The 27,511-nt window shown below is 46.1% G+C and overlaps 1 protein-coding gene across 2 annotated transcripts; it reads right to left on the bottom strand.

Annotated features, from left to right (window-relative positions):
• Nucleotides 1-1,254: 1,254 nt before the first annotated feature.
• TGFBI (transforming growth factor beta induced) lies at nt 1,255-24,429 on the bottom strand. 2 transcript variants are annotated; one of them, XM_030283966.4, is made up of 17 exons: nt 24,401-24,429; nt 18,506-18,604; nt 12,025-12,089; nt 10,908-11,065; nt 9,796-9,960; nt 9,013-9,159; nt 8,178-8,319; nt 7,407-7,619; nt 7,131-7,268; nt 6,755-6,900; nt 6,455-6,591; nt 5,821-5,951; nt 3,845-3,969; nt 2,884-2,986; nt 2,606-2,685; nt 2,131-2,155; nt 1,255-1,972 (listed from the first exon to the last, which is right to left on the bottom strand). In XM_030283966.4, exons 1-17 carry the CDS (start codon nt 24,412-24,414, stop codon nt 1,917-1,919), a joined length of 1,944 nt encoding a protein of 647 aa, XP_030139826.4. In that variant the 5' UTR covers nt 24,415-24,429; the 3' UTR covers nt 1,255-1,916. The 2 variants fall into 2 exon arrangements, with proteins under 2 accessions (XP_030139826.4, XP_030139824.4); XM_030283964.4 differs by lacking the exon at nt 24,401-24,429 and adding an exon at nt 22,733-22,943.
• Nucleotides 24,430-27,511: the final 3,082 nt, after the last annotated feature.

The raw sequence follows: 27,511 nt of genomic DNA, 5'->3' as shown, positions 1-27,511 counted from the left end.
GACCAGGGAGAATAAGCAACAGGAGAAAGCAAAAAGGGAATGGGATTGAAAGGATAATGCATTTCTATCTGCTAGAAACTAGGGACTCATAAACCTGGTGAAAAAGCAAGCCAAAAGCAAGCCTAGCAAAGCCAGGCCACACAAAAAGCACAAAGGAGACCATCACCCCATCACCACACCTAATACCTGCCCAGGAACCATGGAGTGAAAAGCCAGGGCTGTATTTCCAGGAGATGGGACTGCTCATGGTTATTAAGCTCATCTAAGCAGTTTCCCCTACTCCTGTCTACTCAAGTGGCTTCATTTTGCAATGAAACAATTAGTCACCAAGCCAGATGCCAAGAAGCTGTAAACAAGGGGCACCCACCTAGATGAGGAGCAGACCTCCTTTCCACCCTTCCAAGTTGTGAGGACTTTATATCTCTCACTTATGAGGGAAGAAAAAATAAAGCAGAGCAGATTTGACATGGTTTTCCCTCTTTCTCAGGCTTTGGAAGGAACAGTAATTAGTTTAACAGCAAGAAGCTGAGCCTCTCCCAAAATCCAACCCCCCCATTGGGCTGCTGGAATTAGGGGGCTGAAAGTGTTCCCCCTCAGCCTGAAATACCAGGACTGTATCAGGCCAGAAAAATAACAAATACAAATGACAGGGGTGGGGAGAGGAGTAGTGAAGAAGAGAAATAAAAGAAGAGATAAAAGAAGAGCTGGGCATTTTTCACACATTCAAGTTATGCAGATGACTCCAAGCATGTGGGATTTCACTTTGGGCTTTTTATAGAAGGAGAACTATCAGCGTATTTCTCTGCCAGAGCAAACAAAACAATCGGAGTCTTTTGTGTTTTGCACTTGACACTCTTTTTCTCTTTTTTGCCTCCTACTCCTGGGTTTCACCAAGGTAATAACTACCAGGGAGTGACTCTAAAGCCACGATGGGGAGTAAATGCTGTTGGCAGCACGGAATGTGGCACTGAGCTCCAGCTGCCAGCAAAGGTGGCTGAGCACTCAGCAGGAAGGATGTGCATGGCTGCCCTGTGCTCCTTGGAGGGTGACAGTGGCTGCTCATGAAAGCACCAGCAAAAGCTGATCAGAGAGGAGAAATGCTCTGCCATTCCACCCAAGTAACTGTTCGACCCTTCAGTGTTGATCCAGCCCTCCTGGATTCAATCTGATTCCCCTCCTTCCCAGTGCTCAGGTTTCATCACCTGGTGCCATCAGGCAATTCAAACCAAGCAAAAACCCAACCAAGCACTGTCATCACTTTTCATATTTATATTTTTGATTTTATTTTTAATTTTTATTAAAAAAACAACCATTATTAAAAATTAATCATTTACTGGAAGGCTTCAGCCAGGGAGAACTCTCATTTTAGATCTCATGAACAAAATGCAGCACAGTTATAACCCATAGGCATAAAAAAAAGACCCCAGTTAAAAAAAAAGAAAAGAGAATACGTCAAACCATAGTTTATAACTATGCAATTTTCTCAATGTCAATAGAGAGAATTTTGTTAAAAGCCTGCAGATCAGAATTTCATGGAAGACTTTTAAAATCCAAGGGAAGAAGGAAGGACATGCTTGTTTAAAAAAATAAAAGGCCCTTGGATGTACCTATCAAGCCCAAAAAATTGAAAGTTGGTGAATAATTTTATTTTAAAAATAAACAAAACAAAAATGAAACAAAACAAAAAAACTTCAAAACATTTCCTTGGTCTGGGAACTTTAAAGTCAAAACCAAATAAAAATGGTCTTAAAATATATACATATATATGGCTTTTCATTTTTCCTATCCGTTTCATTGCAAACAAAAATAAATTTAAGGGTGGTATTTGGTTTTTAAAAACGGTTCTGTCCTTCTCTTCAGCTGTCAGCCAGAGTGGATGGGATGGTGGCACTGACTCGTGGTTGCTCACGATGGGCTCAGAATGCCCCCGAGTTCTCCTTCATCCTCGCCAGTATCCGGGAGTACACAGGGGCTGCCAAGGAGAAGAGCGAGTTGGGTGGGCAGACACAAACCATCCCCCTGCCCCTCTCCTCCCAGCCTTGCTCTTAGGGCAAGGGAACAGGAGAAACCTCTCTTTAAGGATGGGGGGACACAATGGAAATTAGGAATGAGCTGGAGACGTTGTTTTACCTAGTCGAGGATTCCTCTGGGAAACCTGCATGGAAAGAAAGCACAGGGTTTGCATAAATGCACCACTCCAACAGCCACAAGAACAGTTTGTATGTCAATAAAGTTATCCTTAGTCTCCAAAAGCTATGGATGGATGACTCTTCATTATTGGAAGCTGATATATTATAGTACCATGCCAAGGTTACATTCACAGTGTGCTGCAAACTGAAGCTTTGTGTTGCAAAATGTATTATTATTTCTTATGTTATTAAATATATTATATTATATTTATATTCTATTATATTAAATATATTATTAAATTATACTATTAAATATATTATATTATATCATGCAAGAAGAAAGGATGGATCATTCAATGGAACACATATACTCACTTTCCTTGGAAGTCAGCATATGAATATGACATGATCTTTCAATAATTATTACCAAAATGCTATTTCAGCAGTTTTAACAGTGAGAGGTTTTTCCCTTTTACCTTGGATAATGCAGATGCCTGTTTGAAGATTTCTAATGCGGGATCTGCAGGCTCATCACCTCTTTCTTGTGGCCTTGAAGCTGAGGGTGGGACATTGAGAGCATTGAAATACTTGTCAGAGCACGCAGGCTGTTTCCTTCTACTATTTTCTGCTGAAAATCCCACAACAGACTAATCTTTCCTCACCAAAATGAAGCAATTGCCCCGTTTCCCCAATCCCTCCCAAAGCAGCTTTGCTGTAACAAGGTTGCCCTGGACATTTCTCACCATGGACCTACCCTGTGGCTGTAAGACAGAATTCACAGCATAAATGACACCATTTGTGGCCATGATATCACTTTCAGCAACAGGCTCCTTGTTGATATGTATTACGTTGTTCTTCTGTTCAGGAAAAGAAAAAATAAAAATGTAGATAGATGAGAATCTTCTGTCATTTCCAATGTTATTTAAAAAAAACTTCACTTTGCATTCATTCATTTACTGGATGGCTGAGGGCATTTTCATTCTTCTTGCCAGTTAAGGAGAATATAAAGACAAATCATAGCCTGAGCAGTTTGCCCTGGAATGGCTGGCAGGCTTTGGACTTCCTGAGTGCAGCTGGCTGGGAATGCTGTCCCATGGCAGCAAGCACATCCATCAGCACCCTGCCAGGCTGTGGGGATGGGATCAGGACAGGGCAGAGCAGGAGTGGACATGGGAAGAGTCCAGGATGCACATTGGCCAATTCAATGCACCTGGAAACACAGCCCCTTCCATTTTTTTTTTTTCCATTGTGTTTTCTTATGCATAGGGTGGGTCGTGATTGCTTATTTTCTGAAATTATTTTTTTCCTCAGTATAGGATCCTACATTCCCTTATGTAGTGTAGAGTTTTTGAAATGAAATTATATATCTAAATAAACTCTGCTGCCCTAAGGGAGCCCATGCAGGGATCATTTTCATTACACAAAAAGATATGTTAGCTGAACAAGCTATTCATTTCATTTATTTATGTTTCCCCCCCATGACTCAAGGTTAAATTTATAGCAGCTCCTGGAAATAATTTACAACTGGTCTTCTGGGGAGAAAGCTGAAGCAAACCACATTTCATTCTTCCAGCTTGTTGAATTGAACAATGGCAACAGCCCCTCCAGCTCAGCCCAGAAAACACTGGTGGCACAGAGATGCTTTGGTCCATGACATGGACAACCAAGCACTGGAGAGCCCTGCTGACCACAGAAGCCCATCTGAGGTGACTCACCATGCTGACCTCCAGTTTGTCTCCCTGCATGGATTTCAGCCTCACCAGGGCAGTGACCGCGCCGCTCACCAGGATCTCGTCAGCCACGTGGAACTTGAGGATGTTGGCAAGCTCCTTGGCATTACCTGTGGGAAGAAAACCTTTACATCTGCAAAACATCAGCAATTGCTTCCTATATCTCATGTGCTGGAATGGAATTACTTGGAAAACACCACAATTTCCTGAAAGTGTGGAGAACAATGTAAAATTGAAAAAATTAACTAAAACCAAAAAGCTGGCAGAAGGACCTGGTATGGGCATCGAGGCCGTTTCTGCCTGGGCAGGTCAGGTTCCCAAATCCAGAAGGACACTCTCCCAGTGTCCCACCTTGGTACCTACCAAGCCTGCCCTACACATGAATTCTCTCTTTCTTAGGTTTTCATCCCTCATTCTCTCACTGTGCCAAGTGAGAACCTGCTTTTCGGAATGAACCTGCTTCTCTTGCTGCTTTCACTTCCCAAGGAAGTCTGGGATGGGGTGGGGAAAAACCCATGTGAAATAAGGAAGCAGATAAGGCATTCTGGTATTTTCAAATGTCACCAAGGCCAGTGTCACTTGGCAACAATCCTCACAGCTGGGTAGGAAAGGGAAAAGTGCAGGAGAAGTGACACTAATGTCTCATGGACTGATGCCCTGATACCACCCCACTGAGTCTCTACTCATACAGCTGTGCTTTGAAACAGATTTTAGGAAGATAAGGTGCTTTCCCTGCACCATCTGTTTTCCAGAAGAGGTGGTGACACACACAACACAGGCCAACAGCACTTCTCCTTCAGAGGACACAGGGCCACTGGCAAGCCACACAGACACACAGAGTCACTGACAAGTCCTACAGACAGTTAGTGCAAAGGTGGCTTCCATCCACTGAGCAGCTCCCTCAGCAAGGTGGACCTTTTCTTTCAATGCTTTCAAAGACTGTATGCAAGTTTTTTTCCATTATGGTTTTCCTTGGGTGGCCATAGTTCACTCTGCACATCCTCACCAGCACAATCCACTTCTTCATCACAGGCATAAGCTAAACATTTGTGTGAGAAAAGAACATTGGAAGTGTCTACTGTGAATCTTCATTCCTGCAGCCATTGTAAATGTCTGCAAAACACTTTAAGACTGGACTGATATTACTGGTTCCTCATCCCTGCACTTAAAAGGATAACCAGCTACCATGGGTAGATGCTTCCCAAATTATGATGTCAATGTTTGGCTGGGTTTTAATGACAAGAAGACATTACATTCAAATACCTGACATTGTTTCCAACCACAACCAGTTTTCAACATGAACAAAATAAAAGATCATGCTGCTTATCCAGAAGGGAATTATTAAACATCCCCGTGCCTTTTTCCACACCCAGCCTGCATGCCTTTGCTTTTCAGGATACTGGCCTTCATCTGAGCTAGAATGGTACATTGTTGGCTTCCCAGGATTAGATTGGACCTCCTGCTTTGTCCATGTACATGGAGAAGGAGAAACAGCCCCAGCCTTTTCTTACTTAAATTTCATACAGTGTAATTTGAGGCTGTATGTGGATCATGTCTTCTCTTTGCAAAACTTACTCCAGACACATCCTATGTTTTCTAGAGTCACAGTCACACTTCTTTCATCCTTGAAAAAGGCAGAGGCCTCACTGGTTCTTTTAGAAATATCTGGGAGTTTTCTCATTTACACCCCCAGTACAGCCAAATTAAAAGTCACAGTGAGTTTGTGACACACACTACAAACATATCTTCCAAGAACACAGGCAGTATAAGCCCCACTTGGGGAATTCAGTGCAACTCTCTGCATCCTCAGCTTCTGCTCATACAACTCCATTGGTTTGAAGCTCATGCTTCCAACAGACAGAGCCAAAGAATGAGATACAGCAGAGAAACTTGGCCACTCCTCCCGGTATCACAGCAGTCACACACAGCAGCTCATCCCTAAATGTTCTGGAGATGCTCACCCAGCAGTTTGTTGAGCTCCCCCTGGGGCATGGCTTGGAAAGCTTCGTTGGTGGGAGCGAACACCGTGAAGGTTCCTGGCCTGTTCAGGTTCTCTGTCAGCCCTGCAGACTGGATTGCAGCCACCAACGTACTGCAAAGCAAACATGCATCAAATGCTTCACTGCAAACCACTTCACTGCTCTGCAGCGTGCTGGGCTCAGGAGAGAGTTACAGTTGTGAAATCCTGCTGGGGTCCAGCAAATCAAATACCAAAATGGTGATTAGGGAGGAAATGAGCCTGTGGAGTCCAACCAGAACATCTGAGAATTGGCAAAGCAGCCTGGGAGTGTTGACTCCATGGGGACCTGATGGTATGGGGAGTCAGAGAGGTCTGGCTACAGTGGATCTGGTGGGCAGAGATGGTTTCAGAGCCAGATTCTTATGGTATTAAGGGAACCACTTACTCTTGGCTCACAGCTGATTGAGGGTTATTTGAAGTGTCACTCCCTATAATTTAGAGAGACCGTGGTTTTGGATGAACTTTCTATTCTGAAAAAACATATACATTGTCATGACTACGACCCATAATAAATATAAACTGCTTTGGCAGCTGTTCTGATTCTAACTGGCACTTGGGAAGAGCAGAAAGGTCACCTGAAGCGATGGTCTGCCTTGAGAACATCCATCACTGAGCCAGTCGGAGGAGTCAACATTTTGTCCACACTAAAGAGGGTCCCAAACCTTCCCCTCTTGTCATGGGCAGCAATGCAGGCGTTTTCAATGCAAAGGTTCTGCAAACACAATCACAAAAAAGAAGGCTTCATTAGAATATGCTTCAAAAGAGAGATGTTGGTACTTTCCACAATGCTCATTTCCACTTTTTATGATATCTGCAGCATTAGGACACTGAGCATCACTCAGCACCACAGAGCACAGCACACGGGAAGGACTCACATTGCGGTACACAAAAACTCTCAGCTCCTTGTCCCCCAGAGTCTGCAGTTTCTGTCCATGATACAAATATTTCGAGGAGAGCTGCTCTTTAACAATGTGGTTCAGAAGCAAATTTCTCATGTTGCTGTCAATAACGGGGAGTCCATCTGCAGCAAAAAGTATGGAAAGAACAGTTAAAATGGCTATTGAGACACTAAAAACCATTCAAATACAGAGCATTATCCACATCAGTTTTAAATTGTAAACCTAGATGCCACTGCCTCAAGGCATTTGAGAAAAGATTTCCATATTAGTGCACTGAAATTTGGCCGAAAACTGTTTGAAGGAGGTTTGTGGCCCAAACTGATGGAAAAAAGGGATTTAATCCCTGATTTACCTTTGAACACATTATTCACTGGGGCAAGGAGGGTCACTTGCTCACTGCCAGTTAGATGAGAACTGAGACCAGCTTGTCTGAAAAGGTCTGTAGACTTGGAAACTTCAGATTCTTGTGCCAACTCAAACACAGTCTTAGCTGAAAAGAAAAGCAACACATAGTGACCTTGCATTAAAGGTTATCCACTCATCACTATGCCCCCTAAATCCAGGATTTCCTTGGCAAAACAGACTAAAGACAGAGAGCAGAAAGAATGCTGCAGAGAGGCACCGGTACCTGAGTCTGGGATCAGCAGCTCATTGACAAAATGCACAACGCCGTTGGTTGCCAGGACGTCCTTGTTGGCAATGATGGGCCTCCCATTGAGGGTCAGCTCTTCCCCACTGCAGCTCACGTCCAAGGTGGTTCCTTCCAGAGTCTCCATGGTCAGGCCAGCAATGATGGCCTCAGCACACATGGCTGACTTCAGGATGTGATGGTTCAGCAGGTCTGTGGGAGAGCAGAGTGCCTTAGTGAGTCGCAAAAACCAGCTGTGAAAGTATTGCAGCTTTCAGGGACCCAGTTCAGTGGCCAGGGTGTACTCCATAAAATGCAGTCATTTTAAATTGAGCTGATTTTAATTCCACAGCCTGTGAAATAAAATGCCTAAAAAGAATCACTTTTTATACAATTCTGCCAACTTCAAAAGGCTTCATGTGGGTACTTGACTCACTTGTCAGGCGAAGTTACATTGATTAGATTTTCCTTTTCTTGCATCTTGCTGCATCAATAGAAATCATCAATGCAAAAAGTGCTATAAGAAAGCTCAGAAAAGGGACTGCTTCAGCTCTCTCATCCATATCTGGATGCCACTCCTGCTATGTCTACACATCTACAACCAAAGGCAGCTTGGCTGTCCAGTTAAAAAAGATGGACTCTGTCCCATCTGTTTAGTGCAGCTATTGTCAGAGTGTATCAAGCAGCTGTTGAATTGTCCTTGAGAAAAAATTTAGAAGAACTGAAAAATACTCTTCAGTCTCTCAATAGCCTCAGTAAACAAGCACTTACCCCTCAGGGCTTCTGGGTCTCCCAGGATCCTGTTCAGTGTTTCTCGTGGGATCTTCTCGAAGGCCTCGTTGGTTGGAGCCAGGAGTGTGTACTGGCCTTCGCTCTCCAGCAAGCTGCTGAGGTCAGATGCAGCCACAGCAGTCTTCACAGAGATAAGGAGAGAGGGAAAAACACATTCAGCCAGAATACAAAGGTCAGAAACTTTGTCCAGGGGCACACTAAGGGCCAGACTTATTAAGGCTTTTATAATTTCAGAGGACTTCCAAAAAATCCTGAATAGCTTCATTCAGCACTTTGGTCCCTTTAAAAATTTGACCCACCCCCATGGTTCTCTGGTGTTCCCAGAAATTTGAGTACAAGAGCCCTTTTTTTTGGCAAGACTGAGACCTAGTTTGAATACCCAGATATGCCTGGAAAGGCTCACAGTACTTCCAGTGAATAATTCAGATCAGAACCCACAGCTGGCTAACTGCAAATCCCCTGTGCCTTTTCCTTAATTTGGCAAATACCGAGGCAAATAAATCAGGACATATCAAATTGAAACAGTTAACATCTCCAATGGCTAAGACTCCCCAACAAGAGTGAGGAGACAGACTCAGTCTCTCTATTTTCTGAGCAGCCATAGAAAGGTGACAATTATTGTCATAAAACCCTACTTGCACTGATGGCAAACACTTCTCTTCCTAAATCAAAAGGAGCTACATTGGTACAAGGATTTCATCAGCAGCTCCAGGGTCACAGCCCGAGACACTGGCAAAGCTCTTCAGGACAATTCATTGGGAGTGGGATGCCTGAGCATCTCTAGGAGACGTGGAGCAGCCATGTGCTGACTGACCCGGAGGGTTTCCAGGCTGTCCTCAGTCTCAATGATCTGCTGGATGCTGTTGGTGGTGGTGGCGATGACTTTGTCGATGACATGAACCACTCCGTTGGTGGCGTGGTGGTCGGCTTTCAACAGCCTGGCACAGTTCACAGTCACAATCTGCAGAGGGAAAGACCCATGAGGTGTTACATACACTAAAACCAGAAGGTAAAGCAGCCTCTGCTGCTTTTCTATTTCCATTTCAAATGCAGCAAGCAGGAGTTGTATTTCCTTAAAATACACACCAAAAGTGAGAATGTTCTATCAAGAATGTTTGAAATATTTCAAGTTTAAAGAGCTTTGAAAATCATCAGTGGCTTTATCTACTCTCAAGACTAAGGAAATAAGACAGAACCAACACTTGGGCAAGCGTGGGCAACTGCCCTGCAACAGCATGGAGGAAACCACCTGCTTAAAAATATTCTTTTCAAGCTCCTTCAAATTATGTATCTTGAATCAATAGCTGTCAACCTAGGTCTTACAGAGTCCTGGAGATCCCAGGAGCTGCAAGGCAGCTGGAAAGCAAGCCTGCTGTGGGTAGGTTTAATATGAGGCAGAACTTCTTTAATGCAGGTGACCTTGCTCTGGAACAAGCTGCCCTGAGAGGGTGTGCAAACATCCACTCTCACTGGAAACATCCAGAACCACTGGCACAACCTTGTGCCGTGTGCTCTGGGACCACCCTGCCTGAGCAGGGAGGTTGGGCCAGGTACCCACTGCAGTCCCTTCCAGCCAGCGTGGCTCTGAACGCCTCACCCCGTTGGGATAGTGGTGGATCTGGATGGGCAGGTTCTGGTACATGGAGTTGAGCGTGGTGCCGTGTTTCAGATCATCCGTCAGGACCCGTTTGTCCACCATGTGGTAGCGGAGGGCGTTGAGCAGCTCAATGTTAACGTTACTCACTAAGGAATCCAGAGTTTCCTGACAATCAGAAAAATCAATTCGTCACTACTGAGTGCAATTAGGCATCTGTTAGAGAGTACCAGGAGGTCTGGCTGCTCCCAGGGTGCTCCCAGCATGGGGGTGTGGGCATGAATATTAAGTGATTCATTCAGCCTTATGCCATTTGTGTAAATTAAGAGCTCAGCTTTCTCAAATCTTTATATTTTGCCTTACAAAAGCAGCCAAGAGCTCTGACACCCAGTCCTCAGCTCACAAAGGGATGATTGCAGCTCCAGAGTGGGATCATTGCATTGAAATGAGCAGTAAGGCAAAAGGGTCACTGACAAATACACTAAAAGACCTTTCCCAATAGCATCATCCCTGCAAGGGGCTCTGCTGGGGCATTTGGGACATAGTCTTGGCAGTGGCAAGACCCATAAATATCCCCTGTCCCTGCCCTAGTAGTTGTTCTTGTTCACAGGGATGCTTGACTGGGATGGGAGCAGCAGCAGCAGGACAGCAGTGACCACTTCAGGAGGGGAAATATCACAAGACATGGAAAGAGAAAATCAAAATGAACATAAAGGAAAGTGTATCTCTAACTGAGCATGGGACACAGTCATGTGGGAATTACTGAGGCTCCAGCTGGGACTGGCTGTTTGTACAAATTAAGAACAACCAGAATGGCAATGTATGGGTTAACAAGAAAACTGGTAAGGAATGGGAAGCTTCTTGCTGCAGGTCTCAGTTCAATCTCTAATGGTAACAGGCAGGGAAAGCTGAATGAGGGGATTTCTACATCCACATCTCTCTGGTGATGAGATCCTTCAGCAGCAAAGCTCTGGAGCTGAAGGACCAGTACAATGAAAACCATCCTGGAAACCCACAGTCCTTCCTCTATCAGTACTGTGTCTATCTGCCAGACCCCTGCAGAGCTCCACTAGGGAAAATCAGAGGAAAAGGAGGAACCAGAGGAATTATCTTACAGCAGACAAGGATGCCCAGGCCTCATTACTGGGAGCAAAAATGGTAAAACTTCCAGGTCCTTCAATTTCTGGTCTTAGGTTGGAACGGTCAGAGTAGAGCTGTGTGGTGGCAGACCCAACTACTCCCAGGGTTTCATAGATGTTGGAAAGTGGCAGAGCTGAAAGAAGAGAAGGTCAAATTCCCAAAAACACCATTCCTTCTTCTGGCTGAATTAAATCATAGCTGGTGAGAACACTGGGAAATGAAGCACATCAGGGGATTGGTGTCTGTTCAATAATTAGATAATAAATAATTACAGCCTGACAGCTTCACCCTCAATTACAGCAGTGGAATCCAGGATCCACTATATTCTTGCAAGTTTGAATGGACTTATTCTGGGTTTATACAAATGTGATTTAGGCGAGCAAAGATATTGATTGCTTTCACCCAGTCCTGGTTGTATTCAGGCTTTTGGGATTTGGTGTTGGACACTGCTGGTCTCAGAGTCCACTGACCAGCCCATGTGGTTAACTTGGAGGCATCAGACTTTTGGGAATGAAGTGTTCTGAAAGCAAAAGCAGAATATGGCTTTCTTCAATAAACCCAGTTATTCCCCCCCAATATCAACTGTATTTTCTCCTAAATAAAGCTTTGCTAACCCCATACTTGCCAACTGTTCAAGTCTAGGTTGGACAGGGCTTGGAGTAACCTGGTCTAGTGGAAGGTGTCCCTGCCCATGGCAGGGGTTGGAACTAGATGATCTTTAATGTTCCTTCCAATACAAACCATTCCATGAATCTATGAAAATGAGTAGGGATTGGCAGAGCTGTCTATTACTCTATTATTCCTCTGAATTGAATTTCCAATACAGATATATTACTTGCTGGAATATGGCTTTCCCATGCTCGATTAAGTTCAATTACATCCAAGGTTCTAAGTTGTCTGGAACTTTTAGCATGCTTTGGAGCTGATCTGACTCTTGGCTGGTGCTCCACTGAGTCCATTTTGGACTTTTCATGGCAATATTGTGTAGAAATTGCAAAAATCAAATCCACTTTGAGCAATTTTTAAACATTTCCCTTTACTAGGCAGCTGTATAATTTTAAGAAGTCTAAAAAATGTCAAACGTGTTTTTACCAGCTGGGCAGCCTTTTTCTCCAGGAACTTTTTCATATCCAGGACAGCACTCATAACTGATTACTCTGCAATAAGAGATGGATACAGCAGATTAACCAGCAGTGTCTCACAGCTTTTTCTCTATTTGGTAAAATTCTGGGTCCATCCATATTGGGGATATTTCCAAGCAGACTCTCCATTAGAAATACAGACTTCAACAAAAGACTAACCATACTTTTATCTCCTTCAGGGCTGCATGTTGCCAATTTCTCCACAGAACAAAAGCAGGCAAAATTTCTTTTCAAAAATACACTTTCCAGGAGACTTTATACAAACAGTGGCTGGAAACTGATTCCACAGTCCCAACAAGACTGCTAGTGCTGGTTCCTCTGGGCACATTTCCCATGGGATTTGGGGATCTCCTCGGCTGACTGCTGCTGTCATATCTCATCACTGTTCAGGCAACACCCACAGCTCCACCGTGGCTGTTTGACCGAACCAGCCAAGCGTTTCCCTCTCATTTCACCCTGTTTCTGTCCACCACCAGAAATTATTTGCTTACTTATGGCAAAACCCACAAGACAGATCTGGAGGGAAAGGATTCTCAGATATGAGCATTGGCACATGGAGTTGGGAAAAGCCCTGCAAGGAGAAACTCCTCCAGGGGTGGGATGTGCATCCACAGGGCAGTGGCACAGCTCAGCTGTGTCCCTATGAGCAGCCTCAGAGCAGCACTTTCCCTGTAAAACCAGAGGGGTCAGAGGCACCATCCCAGGCTGTTCTGATGATTTGCAGACCCTAAATAAGCAAGAGCTGCCTGAAAACTGCACCCATTATCTGCAGCTCAATGGGAAACAATCGTCTGATTATCAAAAAGAACATGGCTTGATATTAAGAGGGAGAAGGAAAAAAAAGAAAAAAGGAAAAGGGGAAAAAAAAAATCCAGAAGTTGCCTGCTTATTTTTCCCAGAGGATTCTTTCACCTATTGCTCTATGCTTGGTGTGAAAGCAACAAGGCCACCTGATTGATGGGCTGAGAGAGCCAGGGAATAGGTGTTCCTCCCAAGGACGAGCATTTCCTCTGTGCTCCCAGCTGAATTTGAGACAAGTAGGATGCTGTATTGCTGAGGGTCAGCACACTCACTCAAAGAGAGAGGAAAATCCTCCAGCTTCAGATATTTGTCATCATTTTAACAAACAGTAGAAATGCCTGGGGTTTAATAGGGAATTCTTCAGGGTAATTAAGAGCCAGAAAGTGAAACAAATACCTGCTTTTGTGTGACAGAGGCAAATAAATTCTGTGTCACGGTTTCTTAAGAGAATTACAAACCAAACCCAGACTGATTGTCTAGACATTATATATTCCATGTGGGAAAGAGTTTGCCTAAAGCAATCCCTTCCTTTGACTACTGGAGATCTTAACACCCTGCTGCTCTGCTTTCCCAGCCCCCTGTCTTGTGTTCATTGGAAACACACACTTTCTCCCCCCACCACTTCCCTCCCCTACCTCCAATTTTTCTTTTTTTCACCCTAGAAACTAAATCCAGTCTAGACAGTTCCCTTGGTTCAGACCTGTAATCAAAGATGAAGAGCTGATTAAAGAGAAATCATTCCCAAGGCTTTAAAAGCCTTACTTATGGATCAATTGGAGATTAATGAGCTGCTCCAAAGGGGCAGGACCTGGATGCACACTGGCTCAGAGCTGCCCCTGGTGCCTGCCAGGAGGGGAGGGCACAGGGAGGGGATGTAGATACCTGGTCAAGTGGAAGGTATCCCAGCCCGTGGCAGGGGGGTGGAACTGGATGGTGCTTGAAGTGCCTCCCCAGCCACACCATTCTGTGATTCCATGACTGCAACTCCTGCTTTTCACTGGGTGTGTGGGCATCTCCAGCAGGAAGGGAAGCTCATGGCAAGAAGCACCAGGGCAGAAACGCAGCCAGCTCTACTTGGGCAGGGACTCCCTCAAGTCCCCTGTCTCACTCTCCCACTGAAGGTGGCCTTCAGCATCACCTGGTGTGTGTCTGGCACATCACCATTCTGAGCTCTGGCAAACTGCTGCAAAGGGCCAGAGGAACACAGAGGTGCTCAGGGTTGGCACCTACAAGGAGCCAGAGATGAGGGTCATGAAATACATCTTCAGCTTCAGGCATTTGGCCTCCCATGGCTGGTGGACCAGCTGGAAACAAAAGATCACCTAGCCCACCCAAAGGCACCACTGGAGGGGTTGCTCAAGAGTGGCCCCAGGGCATGTCCCCAGCTGGTCCTGAAGCCACCTCTAGCCCTCAGGGAGGAGCAGCAGAGCCGTGGCTGAGGATGCTCTGCATCTCAGTGCTGCCTTCCCCCACACATCCATGGGGGAGGGAGGCTGCTCTTGACACATCCTGCTCCAGCTGGGTGAGAGCCACACTCTGCTGCCCAGGGAGGAGAACTTCCCTCGAGCACCTCCCAGGCACTGCTCCACACCGTGGGTTCTGCACAAAAGCCTTTGGAATTGCCCAGTCCCTCCCTGCTCCTGCAGCCCGTGCGCTGGGACACAGCGATGTGGGTGAGGTTAGCACTCCCTCACACAAAGGACATTTGTCATCCCCTCTGCAATGCCTCAACCACAATTTCCTGACCTCCTCAGTGAGTAATTTCAAGTCAAATCTATAGATTTTTAGCCTCTGGTTTTGAAACATTATTTCTTTAATGTCTATTTGTGTCTGCCTGCAGAAGAAAGCTCCTTTAGTTTAGGCTTTTATTAGTCATTGTTCCACTGCTGTTGCATTCTTAGGAGCTGAAATTAAATTTAAAGTGCATTTTTCAAGGTAATAAAAATAAGCTTAGGCATATATTAGTGAAAAAAGATCCATTTGTAATAATTTCCTGTAATAAAGCCCATATGTTTTGTTTTTGTAAAATAAGTGCCAGTATTTTTTTTCTAAACTGAGGAAAGTACATCACATGAAAAAAAGGAAAGTTAATTTAAAAAGGAAAAAAAAAGGAACCTATTAATGGGTAATTCCTCAAAAAATAATCAAAACCAAAATTTATGAGTTGTCTTCATTCTCAAGACAAAACAGTGTGTGGAGATGTGTTCTATTGCAACCCCAATTCTGGAAGAATGAGTCCAGTGCACAAGGGAAGGAGAAAAATATAAAATACACAGACAAAATGATGAAAATATACTCTGAATGAACTATTTCTTTGACTTTGGAATAACCAACAGTGGAAAGTTACCTAATTACCAGAACACTTTTGTCTCAGCACTCCTTGAAATCAAAGCAGTGTCAGACTTCTTGCCAACTATCTTATCTCACTTCATCAGCAAAGATAAATACTCTACATAAATCCTCTACCTAATTTCTCTGTAACTGTGTGAGCCAATACTTCAGCAGAGAAAAAGAAACTAAAAAAAAAAAAAAAAAAAAGCAGATAAAGAGGTAGAAGTCTCCTTCTGATGCATGAATTAAAATTTCCGTTGCACATAAACAGGCCCAGTGGAGTTACTCCACCTCTGTGGGCCAGAAAATGCCTCCCAACCACCAAATCTACACAGCCCCCGGAGTCTCCCCTCCGAGGTGTAACCCTTTGTTTGTGCCAGCAGCCACGGAGGAGCTCAGCACAGCTCCTGCTGCTCCCCAGGTCACTGAGCCCTCCCAGCCCGGAGCAGCACCCAAAGGTGGGGCACACTCAGCCAAGACTCCAGAACAAGCACATCTGTTTTTCAGGCTGGCTTTCCTTGCTGCTCCAGGCTGCCTAAGCCTCCCCATGCAGGATGTGATCCTTCCACAAGGAGTGAAGTTCTGCTACAGGCTGCAGCATCTGTTCTGCCTTCCCTGCTGAGGGATGAACTTCTCTGCTCAGAGGCAGCTCTGCAGGAGCTCAGCTTTGCTCCTCGGCAGTTCCTGCTCCCTCACTGACTCCCTCCCACTACCTGTCTGAAAAGGTGCTCAGAGCAGGAAAAGGAAAGAAAGCAAAGCAGTCAAACCTATGATCCCAAAGCCAGGCATTTTCACCTGCACCACTCACAGCTCGTGGCACCACTGACCCTTTAAGCAAACACAGGGGAAAACAGCCAGTGAAGTAGAAGTAGATGAGATGGGCCAAGTGTCTCCTCCCCAGGACTGCTGCTCTCAGGTGGGAAAAACCTTTCAGGAGGAGGAGAAAATGACCAAGCTTCTGCAGCGCCACCATCCCCCTGGGGCTGATGGGGGGGATCCCCCTGCATGTGAGAGGACCACCCACACAGCTTTAGGAGACGACTGCTGACTACAGATCCCAAGCAAAGGCTGGATCCACCCAGTTATGATAAATGTGCCAAATCCTGATTTTTTTTTTTTTCTAGGATTTAAGGGTATTCTCAAAACCTCTCATGGACCAGCTTAGTCCAACAGGAAGGGCCAGTTTGGAGGCTCATGCTGAGCACCATCAGCTGTGCCCACCAGATCTCCTGGGCTCTGACACCTGAGCGCGCCACAGCATCAGACTCCTGACACTGCTGTAGGAATTTGACTGCTACAGCATAATGCATCCTGTCCTTTATAGCCCAAATGACTCCTGATTGCTTCCATATGCCAGGCACACCACGTCCAGTGGGAGCCATTCAAGCAAACATTTGTAATCAGAGCTGTCCCAGGGTCCCCCGGAAAATCTGAGTCAAAGCACGTGTCTTTTGTTCTGCACCAGCACTGCTACAGGAGAAAGCAGGGCCCAGGCTCAGGAATGGCTGGGAGGAGAGAAGACAATAACACCCATTGTGGAGATGAGGTAAAGTAAAGAATAGTGAGCAAATTCTGTGGATAATGGAAATATTACCTCATAGGTTAACCTGCAGGTTAATGGTCTGTGCGCTTTTCTCTCAGTGATGCATCACTGGGTGAGACACTTGGGTAAAAGCAGAGAAAATGAGGTAGAAGAGATCACCCCATCTCCTCAAATGGAATAATGAAATACTGCCAGATGCCAGTTATTCCACCTCCTCCTCGAGATAAGTGGATGAGTGTCTGTGCCAAATACAGCTGCACACTTGGTTTACATAAGGTTAGTTTCTCACTTGCTTCAGAGCTAAAGAAATCCATGGCTGGACTGCTTTGCCTTTCAGTGACCACAGCAGCAAAAGTCTCCCACATCCACAGCTGAGTCGTGTTTTCTTTGCCTTTTCTGATAACAGAGTAGCTCAGTATGTCTCCAATGATGAAAGGCAACTCGTCCATTTCATGTCAAGGAGCACAATTATTCAGCCAAGATGACAGCCTGAACTCAAGTCACCCAAGCTAAGCCTTCCCAAAATTTTGTTTGTAGAATTAAGGGGAGGGCATGTGGTTGCTTATTTTTACAATATTGCTTTTCCTTTTTTTTTCTGAAAAGACAACTGGACACAAGGAAAATAATGTTACACGCACACTACATGGTACAGGCAGCAATACATCCTCCTGAAGTACAGAATTTTTCTCCTTAGAGCAAATTCATGTGAAGTACAATGGAAGGCCAAAAGCTGTGCACAGCCATGACTCCTGGTTTGTTTCCCTCCTCCCCACGGCAGCAGCACACATAAATCCTGACAGCCAGGTGTCACAGCTAACCCAATGCTGTGGCTGATGGCAACCACAGCGCCGCAGTGAAGAGCAGCATGTTGCTATAGATCTAATTACAATTTACACTGAGCCATAAGGGAAACAAATGAGATTATTTTCTTCTCTCTCTTCTTGACCCTGCAGATCTGGGATGAGATCTGACCCACAGCTCTGATCCCACAGCCAGGACTACTCAGAGAATCTTTGCACTGAGCCTGGGTGCAGCAAGGGAGTCCAAAAGCCCAGCCTGGACTACAGCAAGGGAAAAGAGTCTCTGCTCCTGCTCTACGGCCTGGCAGATAGTCAAGCATTCATAGCCTTTATTATCTGCTGACTGCATCTTTCAAAAGAATGTCCCGAGGCTGCTCACACAGATTCTTCATGCAACAGCTACTTGAATGTTACTGTTTGCAATGTTAGATGTGGAATTGGCCTGCAAGTCTGATTAACTTTCCTGGTGGAGTCAGAGAGTGTTGGCTAAAGCTGACACCTCTTTCCTTTTATTTGTTTTCCCTTCCAAAGCAAACAGATGGAGATGAATTTTACATTCTCTCCAATATCCATCAGCTCCGGGCTGCCTTTTTTCCCCTTTTTTATTTCTTAAATCTAGGCAGAATTGACCCTATCATGGAGACAGGCAGTACTAGAAAACATCTGGCACACACTTCATTACAGCACAGAAAGCTATATAAGTATATATAGAAATGCAATTAGAATAAACCACCAGGGTTTACGTTTACACGGCACTTTTCATTCTTAACGTCAAAGTGTTTTAGAAAAACAAGCATTTCTTAGGGGGTAAAAAGCTAGAACAATTTTTTACACAGACACACGTGACACGCACACCATGGGCTCTGACATCCCACATCTGCTGTCTGCTTGTGCCACCCAGCACCCACACCACAAGGGGGTCTTTGGGAGACCCTGTCTGGCACTCGGGGACTTACGTGGACTTCCCGCAGATCTTCCTCTGGTACCACTGCTTGCAGTTGGTGAAATATTTCCTGTTGGTGCCGATCAGCTTCTGCACCGCGCACACGTTGGGGCTGCAGGGAACAGAGCAGAAGAGGGTCCTGTAAGCCTCCCTCTTTCCAATGCTGACCCCCAACACACAGCCAGACCCCACCTGACAGTGCCTGAAAAGCCAGCTGGGATGGCAAGGGAGGAAACCTTGAGAGCTGCAAGTCAACTTGCTCGATTTAGCCCTACAATGAAGTGGAGGAAGCAGTAGAAGAGATCTCTCCTGACTCTGCCAGAGTGTCTCTTTCTTCACTGAGTACAAATTCTTGACTTTTTTTCCATGTTCCACCTCTCACCAAAATGTAAAGAAATCAAGTAAAAATCCTTCCGTCAGAAATTCCATGGTGAACATATACTTAAAATTCAAAAATCAGCTAAAATCCAAGAATGATACGCAATAATACAAATCCTTGCAAAATAAACCATTCTTTTATTGCCTAGCACATAAAAAAAAGATAAGACAGATATTTATCAGTCTACAGACTTGTATCAAACCCAGAACTTTGGCTGTATGATAGACTCGGCAAATTCTGGATATGGATGCTGAGCTGGATGAGGGGAAAAGGGGCAGTGGCATTGCCCTCCACTGTTTCAACACATCAGATATGACAGCACAGATCAAGAGGGGCTGCACCAGCCCATAAGGTACCAAGAGCTCCTCCTCAGCCAAAAACCCAGGTGGTTGGTGTTCCATGTGGGAGTAACCCTCCTGAGAGCCGACTGCAGCCTGCAGCTTTCTAAGAAGTGGTATCACCGTGAGCAGAGATGTGGTCAAGCTGGAGCTGGAAGTTTCTTTGCTGCTGGTTTGGCCAGCACAGCATTTCCCTGCAGTGCCTGGCTCACCATCTCTGTGGTTTGTGGCCAGCAGCCCTGGCCACATGTGTAGGCAAAACATGGTCAGCACAAAAGATATGATTTATGGATCTGGGTTGCAAGGCCATCAACTGCCTCTGAGCTTGACCAGTGGTGTAGTAAATGCTCAAGCAGGCTGAGGATGCTTAGCCCAGCTGAGCTGGATTCCCAACACCACCACCATGTCCCAGTTGCAGCAGCATCACTAAAAGTATGCACAGTATTGGCTGCCAAGCTGATGAAAGGAAAACAAATAATTAAGCAAAACACATAAATCATCACTTCAGCCTGTCAGAAGTTCTCTGTGCTGTCCAAGGCAGATTTTTCATTTGCACAAACGAAACTCCCAATGGGGTCTGGAGATGCTCTTGTGAAGGTCTGGTTGCTGTGCTGAGGAGAGCAGGCAGCAGCCTGTGTCCCGCTGCGTCTGACCGCGGCGCTGCCCGCTTGCCCCCCAGCATGAACAAAAGCAGAGTTTGCAGCCCAACCACCAAGTCCTCCTGTGGCCGTGCTTGCTTTTCAGCGGCATCCCAGATCGGGCCAGCCTGCCATCATTAACCTGAGGGTCTCCTGTAGCTGGCTGACTCCAGTGCCAGCCTCTGCGGGAGCCTGGCTTGCCTTCAATGAGCCTTTGTTGGTGCGGCTGCTGCAGGGCCCTGCCGAGGCAGGTCCGACCCTGTGTCCCTTCATCCCGCCCCGAGGGCAAAGAGAGGACCTGTGGCACCTGGGCAGACTCAGCTCATCGTTTCTCTTGTTACTGCCACGTCCAGTAATGGTAGTTTGTTTCTTCATGAAAAGATTTCATTCAGTTTCTGTATATAAGGCAGGGAACAAGGGGCAAGAACCTACTGAAAAAAAGTTAGAAATTACAAAACCAAACTTTCAGCTGGTGCAAACTGGCGCAGACTCAGCAACTTCCAAGCCAAATCATCACTTAGAGAGATGTCTGTGCTCTCTGACTCAGCCCACCTTGGCCACCCGGCCCTGCCCTGCCGAAATATGGTTCCAATTACATGGAAATTCCAAACCTTGCCTCGATGTTAGCATCTGGCTGACGGCAGTGGACAATCCCTCTAATATTCATCTTGACAAGCCTGGCTACTGAAGGACTTGTTTGATCACTTCCCCCACATCCCCAGGAGCAGCCTGCCAAGAAAACCCTTGTGCCTCCAGGACAGTACTTAACTGCCTTGCTCCCTCCTCCCTGCCCGGGATTGCAGCTCTGCGGGGCTGCTCCTCCCTCCCTGACTTATGGGGGAAAACTTCTTTCCAGTTTTTCCTCCGTGTGGAAAAACCCCCGCTCAGGACTGTGTTATCAATGATTCCCGCAGGCACGCTGTAGTAGCGGCTCCCCGCATTGCATGTTCTGGTTCCTTGCCCAGTCTGGCTTAAAATGAATTTGTCAACACTCTTCTCTCTCCTCATTGGAGTTCATCACCTCTGCCACGCCGTTCCCAGCCAGCCGCGCTGACTCCAGGATAAAACTGCCTATTGTTCCCCTTCAGCCAAAGCCTTTTGCTTGGCAGCAGCAGCTGGGAGCTGCTGGGACAGGGGCTGCCCTTGGGAAGTGGCTGAGAAAAGCGGGACTTAATGTACAGCCCCAGATACCTGCAATGGCTGTGGCCACGGCGCTCCCCAGCATCACATTGTGCCCACAAAGCTGGCTGGGTTTGGGAAGAGCACTCCTACATATGCATCTTCAAATGTTAATGTTCCTTATGCACTTTTCAGCTCCTCTCAATGACTTGAGCTGGTTCATTTAAAAAAAAAAAAAAGTTAATTAAGACATACAAGTTTTGCTGTAGAGCCAAGCTCTGCCTCCCAACTCGCCCTCGGCTCAATAGGGGCATTGATGGTGTGGGGGATGCTGACAGCAGTGAAAGGGTGGCAGTGCTTGTTGCACATCCCTCTGGAGCTGGCTCCTGCAAGCAACACAACACACCCCACAGCCAGGACGTTTTTGGCTGGTTTTGTGCTGCTGTATCTCTTTGGCACATCATTAATCAATGCTCAGAATTCCATGTATGTTCAAAAGTAGCTTGGTATAAATCACTCTCTCCATCAGAATGGGAGCAGTGAGCAAAGAGCTGTGGTCAGCTACACTGGGTTTATCTCAACTCAGATGGAAGTTCTGGCATTCCAATTCCTTGTGTTTTCCAAAGATCTCGGGCACCAGAGTGGACCAGTCACATCTTACCCAGTGCCTCTGGTAATTGTGCAGGGAGTAACGCAACAAGCTTCTCTCTGCAGAGATGAGTGTAAAGCACTGCTCTACACCAGGATTGCCCTAACTTATTCAGCCTGAGCAAACTTCAATCTCAGGGCTATCAGCAGAACTATTTATTTAGTTTCACATCACACAGAGATGGTGAACAAGACTCACTGTATTTCTATGTAAATCACTGCAATTCTGGCATTACTGACCTATTACAAATAAATATCAGCTCAGAATTTGCCTGTTGGATTGTGTCCCCGATCATGCATACAAACAACACATCCCTTGTCGTAAATTCTGACCTAGATCCCTGCCAGAGCATGTATCAAATTGCAATATTTAAATCTTGGGATTTTTTTTTTTTATTTAAAGCATTTCATGACCCTGCTTCCAGCAACACACTTAAACAGAAGCTTCAACTCAATCACTGTCACTATCCTGAGAGATGGAAGCCAACTGAAACGTCTTTCATCCTTTCACCATTCCTAATTCTTAATAAATTTTAAAAACAGTGGTAACAACTATTAACACTGGGTTAGTTTTCTGCTTATTATTGAAGGCTCAAAGTACTCACTCTGTAACAGGCTGTGTATCAAGCAAGAGAGGTCTACATGCATTTTTCCATAGGCCTTATCTTGTAAGGTTTATGAGTAAGTTAGTGATTATTTCTGTCAAGAAAACTTCCAAGACTGAGTCAAAGAGTAAGTTGGTGCTGATTCCACAGACACATTGAAGTGATTTTCCTTTTTTTCCTTAAAATTCATAAAAATGACAATTCTTTCCACAAAATCTTTAATGGCTCAAAATCTAGGGATTTTATACCCTTTTCCCTTAATAGAGATAAACTGATAGAGAAGCATCGAAGGCTCTGAACTGACATCTGCAACACTAAGTTTCGTGATGGAAAGGGGGGAACAGTTCCCGAAAGACAAAAAGTTACGAGGGGACGCAAGAGAAGGAAACGAAAGCAGCGGTTACCGAGAGAGCTCCGCACGGTGCCCGCGCAGAGACCCCGCGCCCGGACCCAGGCGGACCTGGGGAAAAAAGGCTCTAAAAGAGCTTTTCCCCCATCCCTGCCTCCCCTTACCCGTGCTGCCGGCCGCGGAGCCGGCTGTGCTGCAGGACCTGCTGGTACGGGGACTTGGCGGCGGCGGCGAGCCCGAGCGCCAGCAGCAGCAGCGGCAGCGGGCGGGCCATGGCCGGGCAGCGGCACGGACCGGCTCGGCACGGCTCGGCTCGGCTCGGCTCGGCTCGGCACGGCACGGCTCGGCACGGCTCGGCTCGGCACGGCACGGCTCGGCACGGCTCGGCTCGGCACGGCACGGCACGGCTCGGCTCGGCTCGGCACGGCACGGCTCGGCACGGCTCGGCTCGGCTCAGCGGCAGCGAGCCCCGTTAAATGCGGCGGCGGAGCGGGGGCGGGAGCGGCCCCGCGGGGGGAGCGGAGCCGCCCGGCCCGGCCCGGCCCGGCCCGGCGGGAGGGGAGCGGAGGAGGGGAGAGGGGAGAGGGGCCGCCCCCCACTACGGGCATCCCTCCGTCCGCCCCCCGCCCCTCCGTCCCTCCGTCTTTCCGCACGTCGCTCCGTCCGTGCCCGCAGACCCGCCGCGGGGGGAGAGGCAGGCAGGGATGGTTTATATCCCCCTGTCCAGATCAGCGTTTCGTCTTCAATTTCTTCTCCATCCGGACTTTTCCCCTCCATCCTCTCCCCAGTCGGGAGTCAGAGCGGGTGTCCCACCGACTCCAGCCCATCCGTGGTCCCCCTGCCCGGGGGCTCTCCCGGTTTCAGCCCAGCGCGGGAATGTCACCCCAGGTCCCCTCTGTGCCTCCCGGTGTCCACCCACTCCCAGGCACTTCCAGCACTGGCAGGGGTCACCCTCGGCAAGAGGTTTCTTGTTGCTTTTATGCCAAACCAAATGAAATCAGGAGCTCTTAGGCCGAGAAAGTTGGGGGTGTTCAGTCTGCAGAAGCTTCAGGGAGATCTTGGAGACCCTAACAGTAACTAAATGGGGCTTACAAAAAGGAAAGAGAGCAACTTTTTATATGGGTAGGTAGGAAAAAAGAGAATGGCTTTAAACTAAAAGAGGGGAGATTTAGATTTGATATTAGGAAGAAATTCTCTGTGAGGTTGCCCAGAGAAGTTGTGGCTGCCCCATCCCTGGAAGTGTTCAAGGCCAGGCTGGAGCAACCTGGAACAGTGGAAGGCATCCTTGTCCATGGCAGGGAGTTGGAACAAGATGAGCTGGTGAGTTATTTCCAAACCAAACCTCTGTGTGATTCTATGATTCACTGCAGCATCCCAGTGTTTGTAAAGGATTTGCTCTGACTGGACTGACATCAAAGTTGAAGGGTTCTTTCCTCCCTAAATCTGACTGGGAAGCAAAAGGGGTCCTTTGGGGCCACTTGCCTTAAGGGACAGATCTGTGTAAAATCCTCTTGTGGCTTTGCAGACTGGGCAGTGGCCAGAAAGGGCAGCTGCTCAGCAAAGGATGGGAATTTAAATGTGCCCAGCGAGCAGCTGCTGAGCCAAAGAAAAAAGAAAAAAATCAAGCACTTTAAATTTACAAGAACTTAGCAATATCAAGCACTTTAAATTTACAATTTTTTTCCCCCCACAATAAATAAATATGATCTGCATAAAATCTATTAATGCTTATTGGAAAAAAAATCATTAAACCATTCCTCAGTCAGGTTTCCTCTCCCCAGGGAGCGTTTCATTACTTCCTCCATCTAAGTAGGTAAATAATGAAATCTTACCTGCAAAGGCTCATGACTCCAGCATAAAAGATAAGAAACAGAGGTCTCAGGTCTGTCTGAGGAAAAGGTGATGTTTTAAACCCTCTTGAGCATTGCCTAAGAGCCTCAGCTGCACCTCTATAAAATGGAGGCAATTTTATGAGCCTCTGATTCTCTGTTTAAAAGAGAGGAGTGATCTATGCTCTGCCCAGAAAGGGGTGACTTGGTTCCCTGGCTCTGGGCAGTGATTTTCAAATTTTCAGCTATGAAGCCTGATTTGTAGCTCCTCCACAAGCTACTACGATTTTTTTTTTCTTTTTTTTTTTTTTTTGCCAGGGGAAGACTTAAAACTCTTAAAAAACTGAATCAAAAGCGGAGGGAAATCAAGCAGAGGCATTGCCAACTGCTGAGGCCCCTGAAAACAGCAGCCAATTGCAATTTCCCTGAAGAACATCAAAGATCCCACATGGTGGCAGAGCCAAGCCTCTGAGTGTAGGCTCCTGCCTTGCCCCCACGTGCTAGACTGCTGCTTTGGGAATCACAAGGTCCCTTTCACTCACAAAGCAGGTTTATAGATGTATGAGCTTCTCTCCCAGACACCCCAAGGAGCAGGAACCCCAGGTGCTCAGAAGAGCATCTTTCTCCAGGAGCACAGGGATGAGCTCACCAGGATCCCCATGTTCCTATCACAACCTTCCAGAACAAGGGTTGATGTCCTTGAGACACCAAACCCTGCACTGTGTCCAGAAGAAGTTTATTGAACCCAAAATGTTGGAAATCAACTTGACAAAGATTTTTCCGGGTGAAATGTTTCCCTGGAGATTAAGGCAGCAGGGAGTGAGGAGGGCCAGGCAGCTGTGAGGGCTCAGGGTGAGTGTGGGGAGGGATGGGCCAGCCCCACTGCCACGCTGTGCCCAGCACTGACAGCTTCTGGCTCCCTCGAGTCACATGCAGGCAAATCCACTGGTTTATCTTCCACCGCTGGTTTACTTCCTCCCCATCCCTCCCTCCCAGTCCAGCTGCCTCCTCGTTCTTCTTCAGTGCATCTTTATTCATTATTCCTCTCCAACAGGACTTTCTGTACTGACTGAGCTTCCAATTAGCTTCTAGAATCTGTTTGAGAGCAGTTCAAGTGTTGCAAAGAAATATTTAAATATGCTTGGCTATCAGACTGTGACAAACCTATTTGTGAATAACCAGTGCTTTGATTTGCACTTGTTTTAACCTCTGCCTCCAGACGGATGTTTAGTTTGAAATTAAATCCACGAGCAGTGGACTCTGCACACTCATACAAATGCTCTAAAATCAATCACGTAGAAAATTGCACTTACACAAATAGACCCTTCTGTACACATTTCTGACATAACAGCTGCTCCACCAAAAGGGAGGAACTGAAAGACGTACCCTAAGCCAAACGAAGAAATCTTCAGCAATAATAAACATCTATTATTTAAAAACCTTTTCCTGTATAAACAAAACTGAAGCTTGAAACTACTGAATCATTAAGACCATAAATATTTTTCACGTTGTTCTGTGAGCTGCACAGAAAGGCCAAAATGAGAGCTTTTGGAGAAAAAACACCTTTCCACCTCTCTAGTAATAGTTTCAAGGTAAATAATCAACAACATGAAATTAAAAGTAGTTTCTTTGTATTTGTCTGCCATATTAAATTTCTGCTATCCTCAGAAAAATCTCTAATTCCCAAAATAAAAAGTCATGGTGATGTTTGGTAACCCTCACATTCCTGGAACAGGCTGAATTTCCATTTCATTCAGAGCTCTACTTAATGGTGATTTCAGGCTGAATTTCTTTTCCCCCAGAGCAACTTCTGCTCTTGTTTTCACAATGAGAAAAAGCACTGAAAATAGCTCTGAGCACGTTTGTTGTGCTTTTGTTTGAAACTCTTCAGAATTTATTTGGAAGAATAAGAAGGTGGTGCTTCATTCAGTTGTCTCCTGTATGTTGCTGGAATGCCAGGCAGAGAGATCAGTGCCATGGCTGGAGGCACAGTCCTGCAAGGGACACAGCAGCATCAGAGCAGCTCCAGCACGAATGGGGCTGAAGCAAACAATAAATGGTCCAGAGAGGTGGGTTTGGAATATCACAGAGCAGTATTCCCTGGTGACAGCCAGGGAATAGTGCCTGGGCTGGGCTGGGAATTCAGAGGAGCCAGTAACTGGTGGGAAATGACAGTAACCACAAGCCTGTCCATACATTGGTGTGAGATACTTCCCATCTCATCCCACACCCTCACTTTCTTCCCTGTTTTCACTATCCATACTAAAATCCAGGGAATATATTTCCCTTCTGTGTCTTTTTAGTTCTTTTGGAACAACTTCTTCACCCCAAATGCTCCCCCATTTGCCTTTTGGGTCTGCTTTCCATGTCCAGTGTGCTAACGATGTGGCAGATGGTCCTTCACACCGTGCTCTTGCTTTCACACATCAGTCTTTGAAAAAGATCCTGATAAAGATCACATAATTCTCTTCATTTCCCTTTGCTGTGTCCAGATCGTGCTGGAAAAGGAAGAGAGCTAATCCCACTTGCCTCTACCACACACGTCAGGCAATTAATGGGATTTATGTTCCATCTACACTCTAAACTGTGTCCAAAAGGCCCTCTATATATTTGAAACATTATTATTATGTACAGTAGCATACTAATAAAATAGTAAAATACATATATGTCCAGTAACATTCAGTAACACACATAAAAAGCCAGGTTGGAGGGGGCTCTGAGCGACCTGGTCTAGTGGAAGGTGTCCCTGCCCAAGGCAGGTTTGTTGAACAAGAAGACCCTAGAGCATGTGTTATGAACTGGTTTAAAGACAGAAGAGCAAAGAAAACGAAATCTCTGTGGATAAAACAGAACAAACACAGAAAAGTTTGAAATATACCCCAAAACTTGATTAAAACCAAATGAGGCTAGATGTTGGTTCCAAAGAAATTGATATATTTTATTTAATAGTAAAAGTGGCAAGGAGAGGAAAGAGAAAAGAAAAAACCCCAAAGAAACAGAAAAAGAAGTGTGCAGGGGTAGGAGGGCAAAGAGAGACTGACAGGGGTTAGGTAAAACACATCAACCTTTGGGGGGTCCCAAGGACATCCTGTGGTTTCCCTCCAACACACGTTT

Source organism: Taeniopygia guttata, chromosome 13 (assembly GCF_048771995.1).
Source record: "Taeniopygia guttata chromosome 13, bTaeGut7.mat, whole genome shotgun sequence".
Lineage (NCBI taxonomy): Eukaryota > Metazoa > Chordata > Aves > Passeriformes > Estrildidae > Taeniopygia > Taeniopygia guttata.
This window is presented reverse-complemented; position numbering and strand designations above follow the sequence as displayed.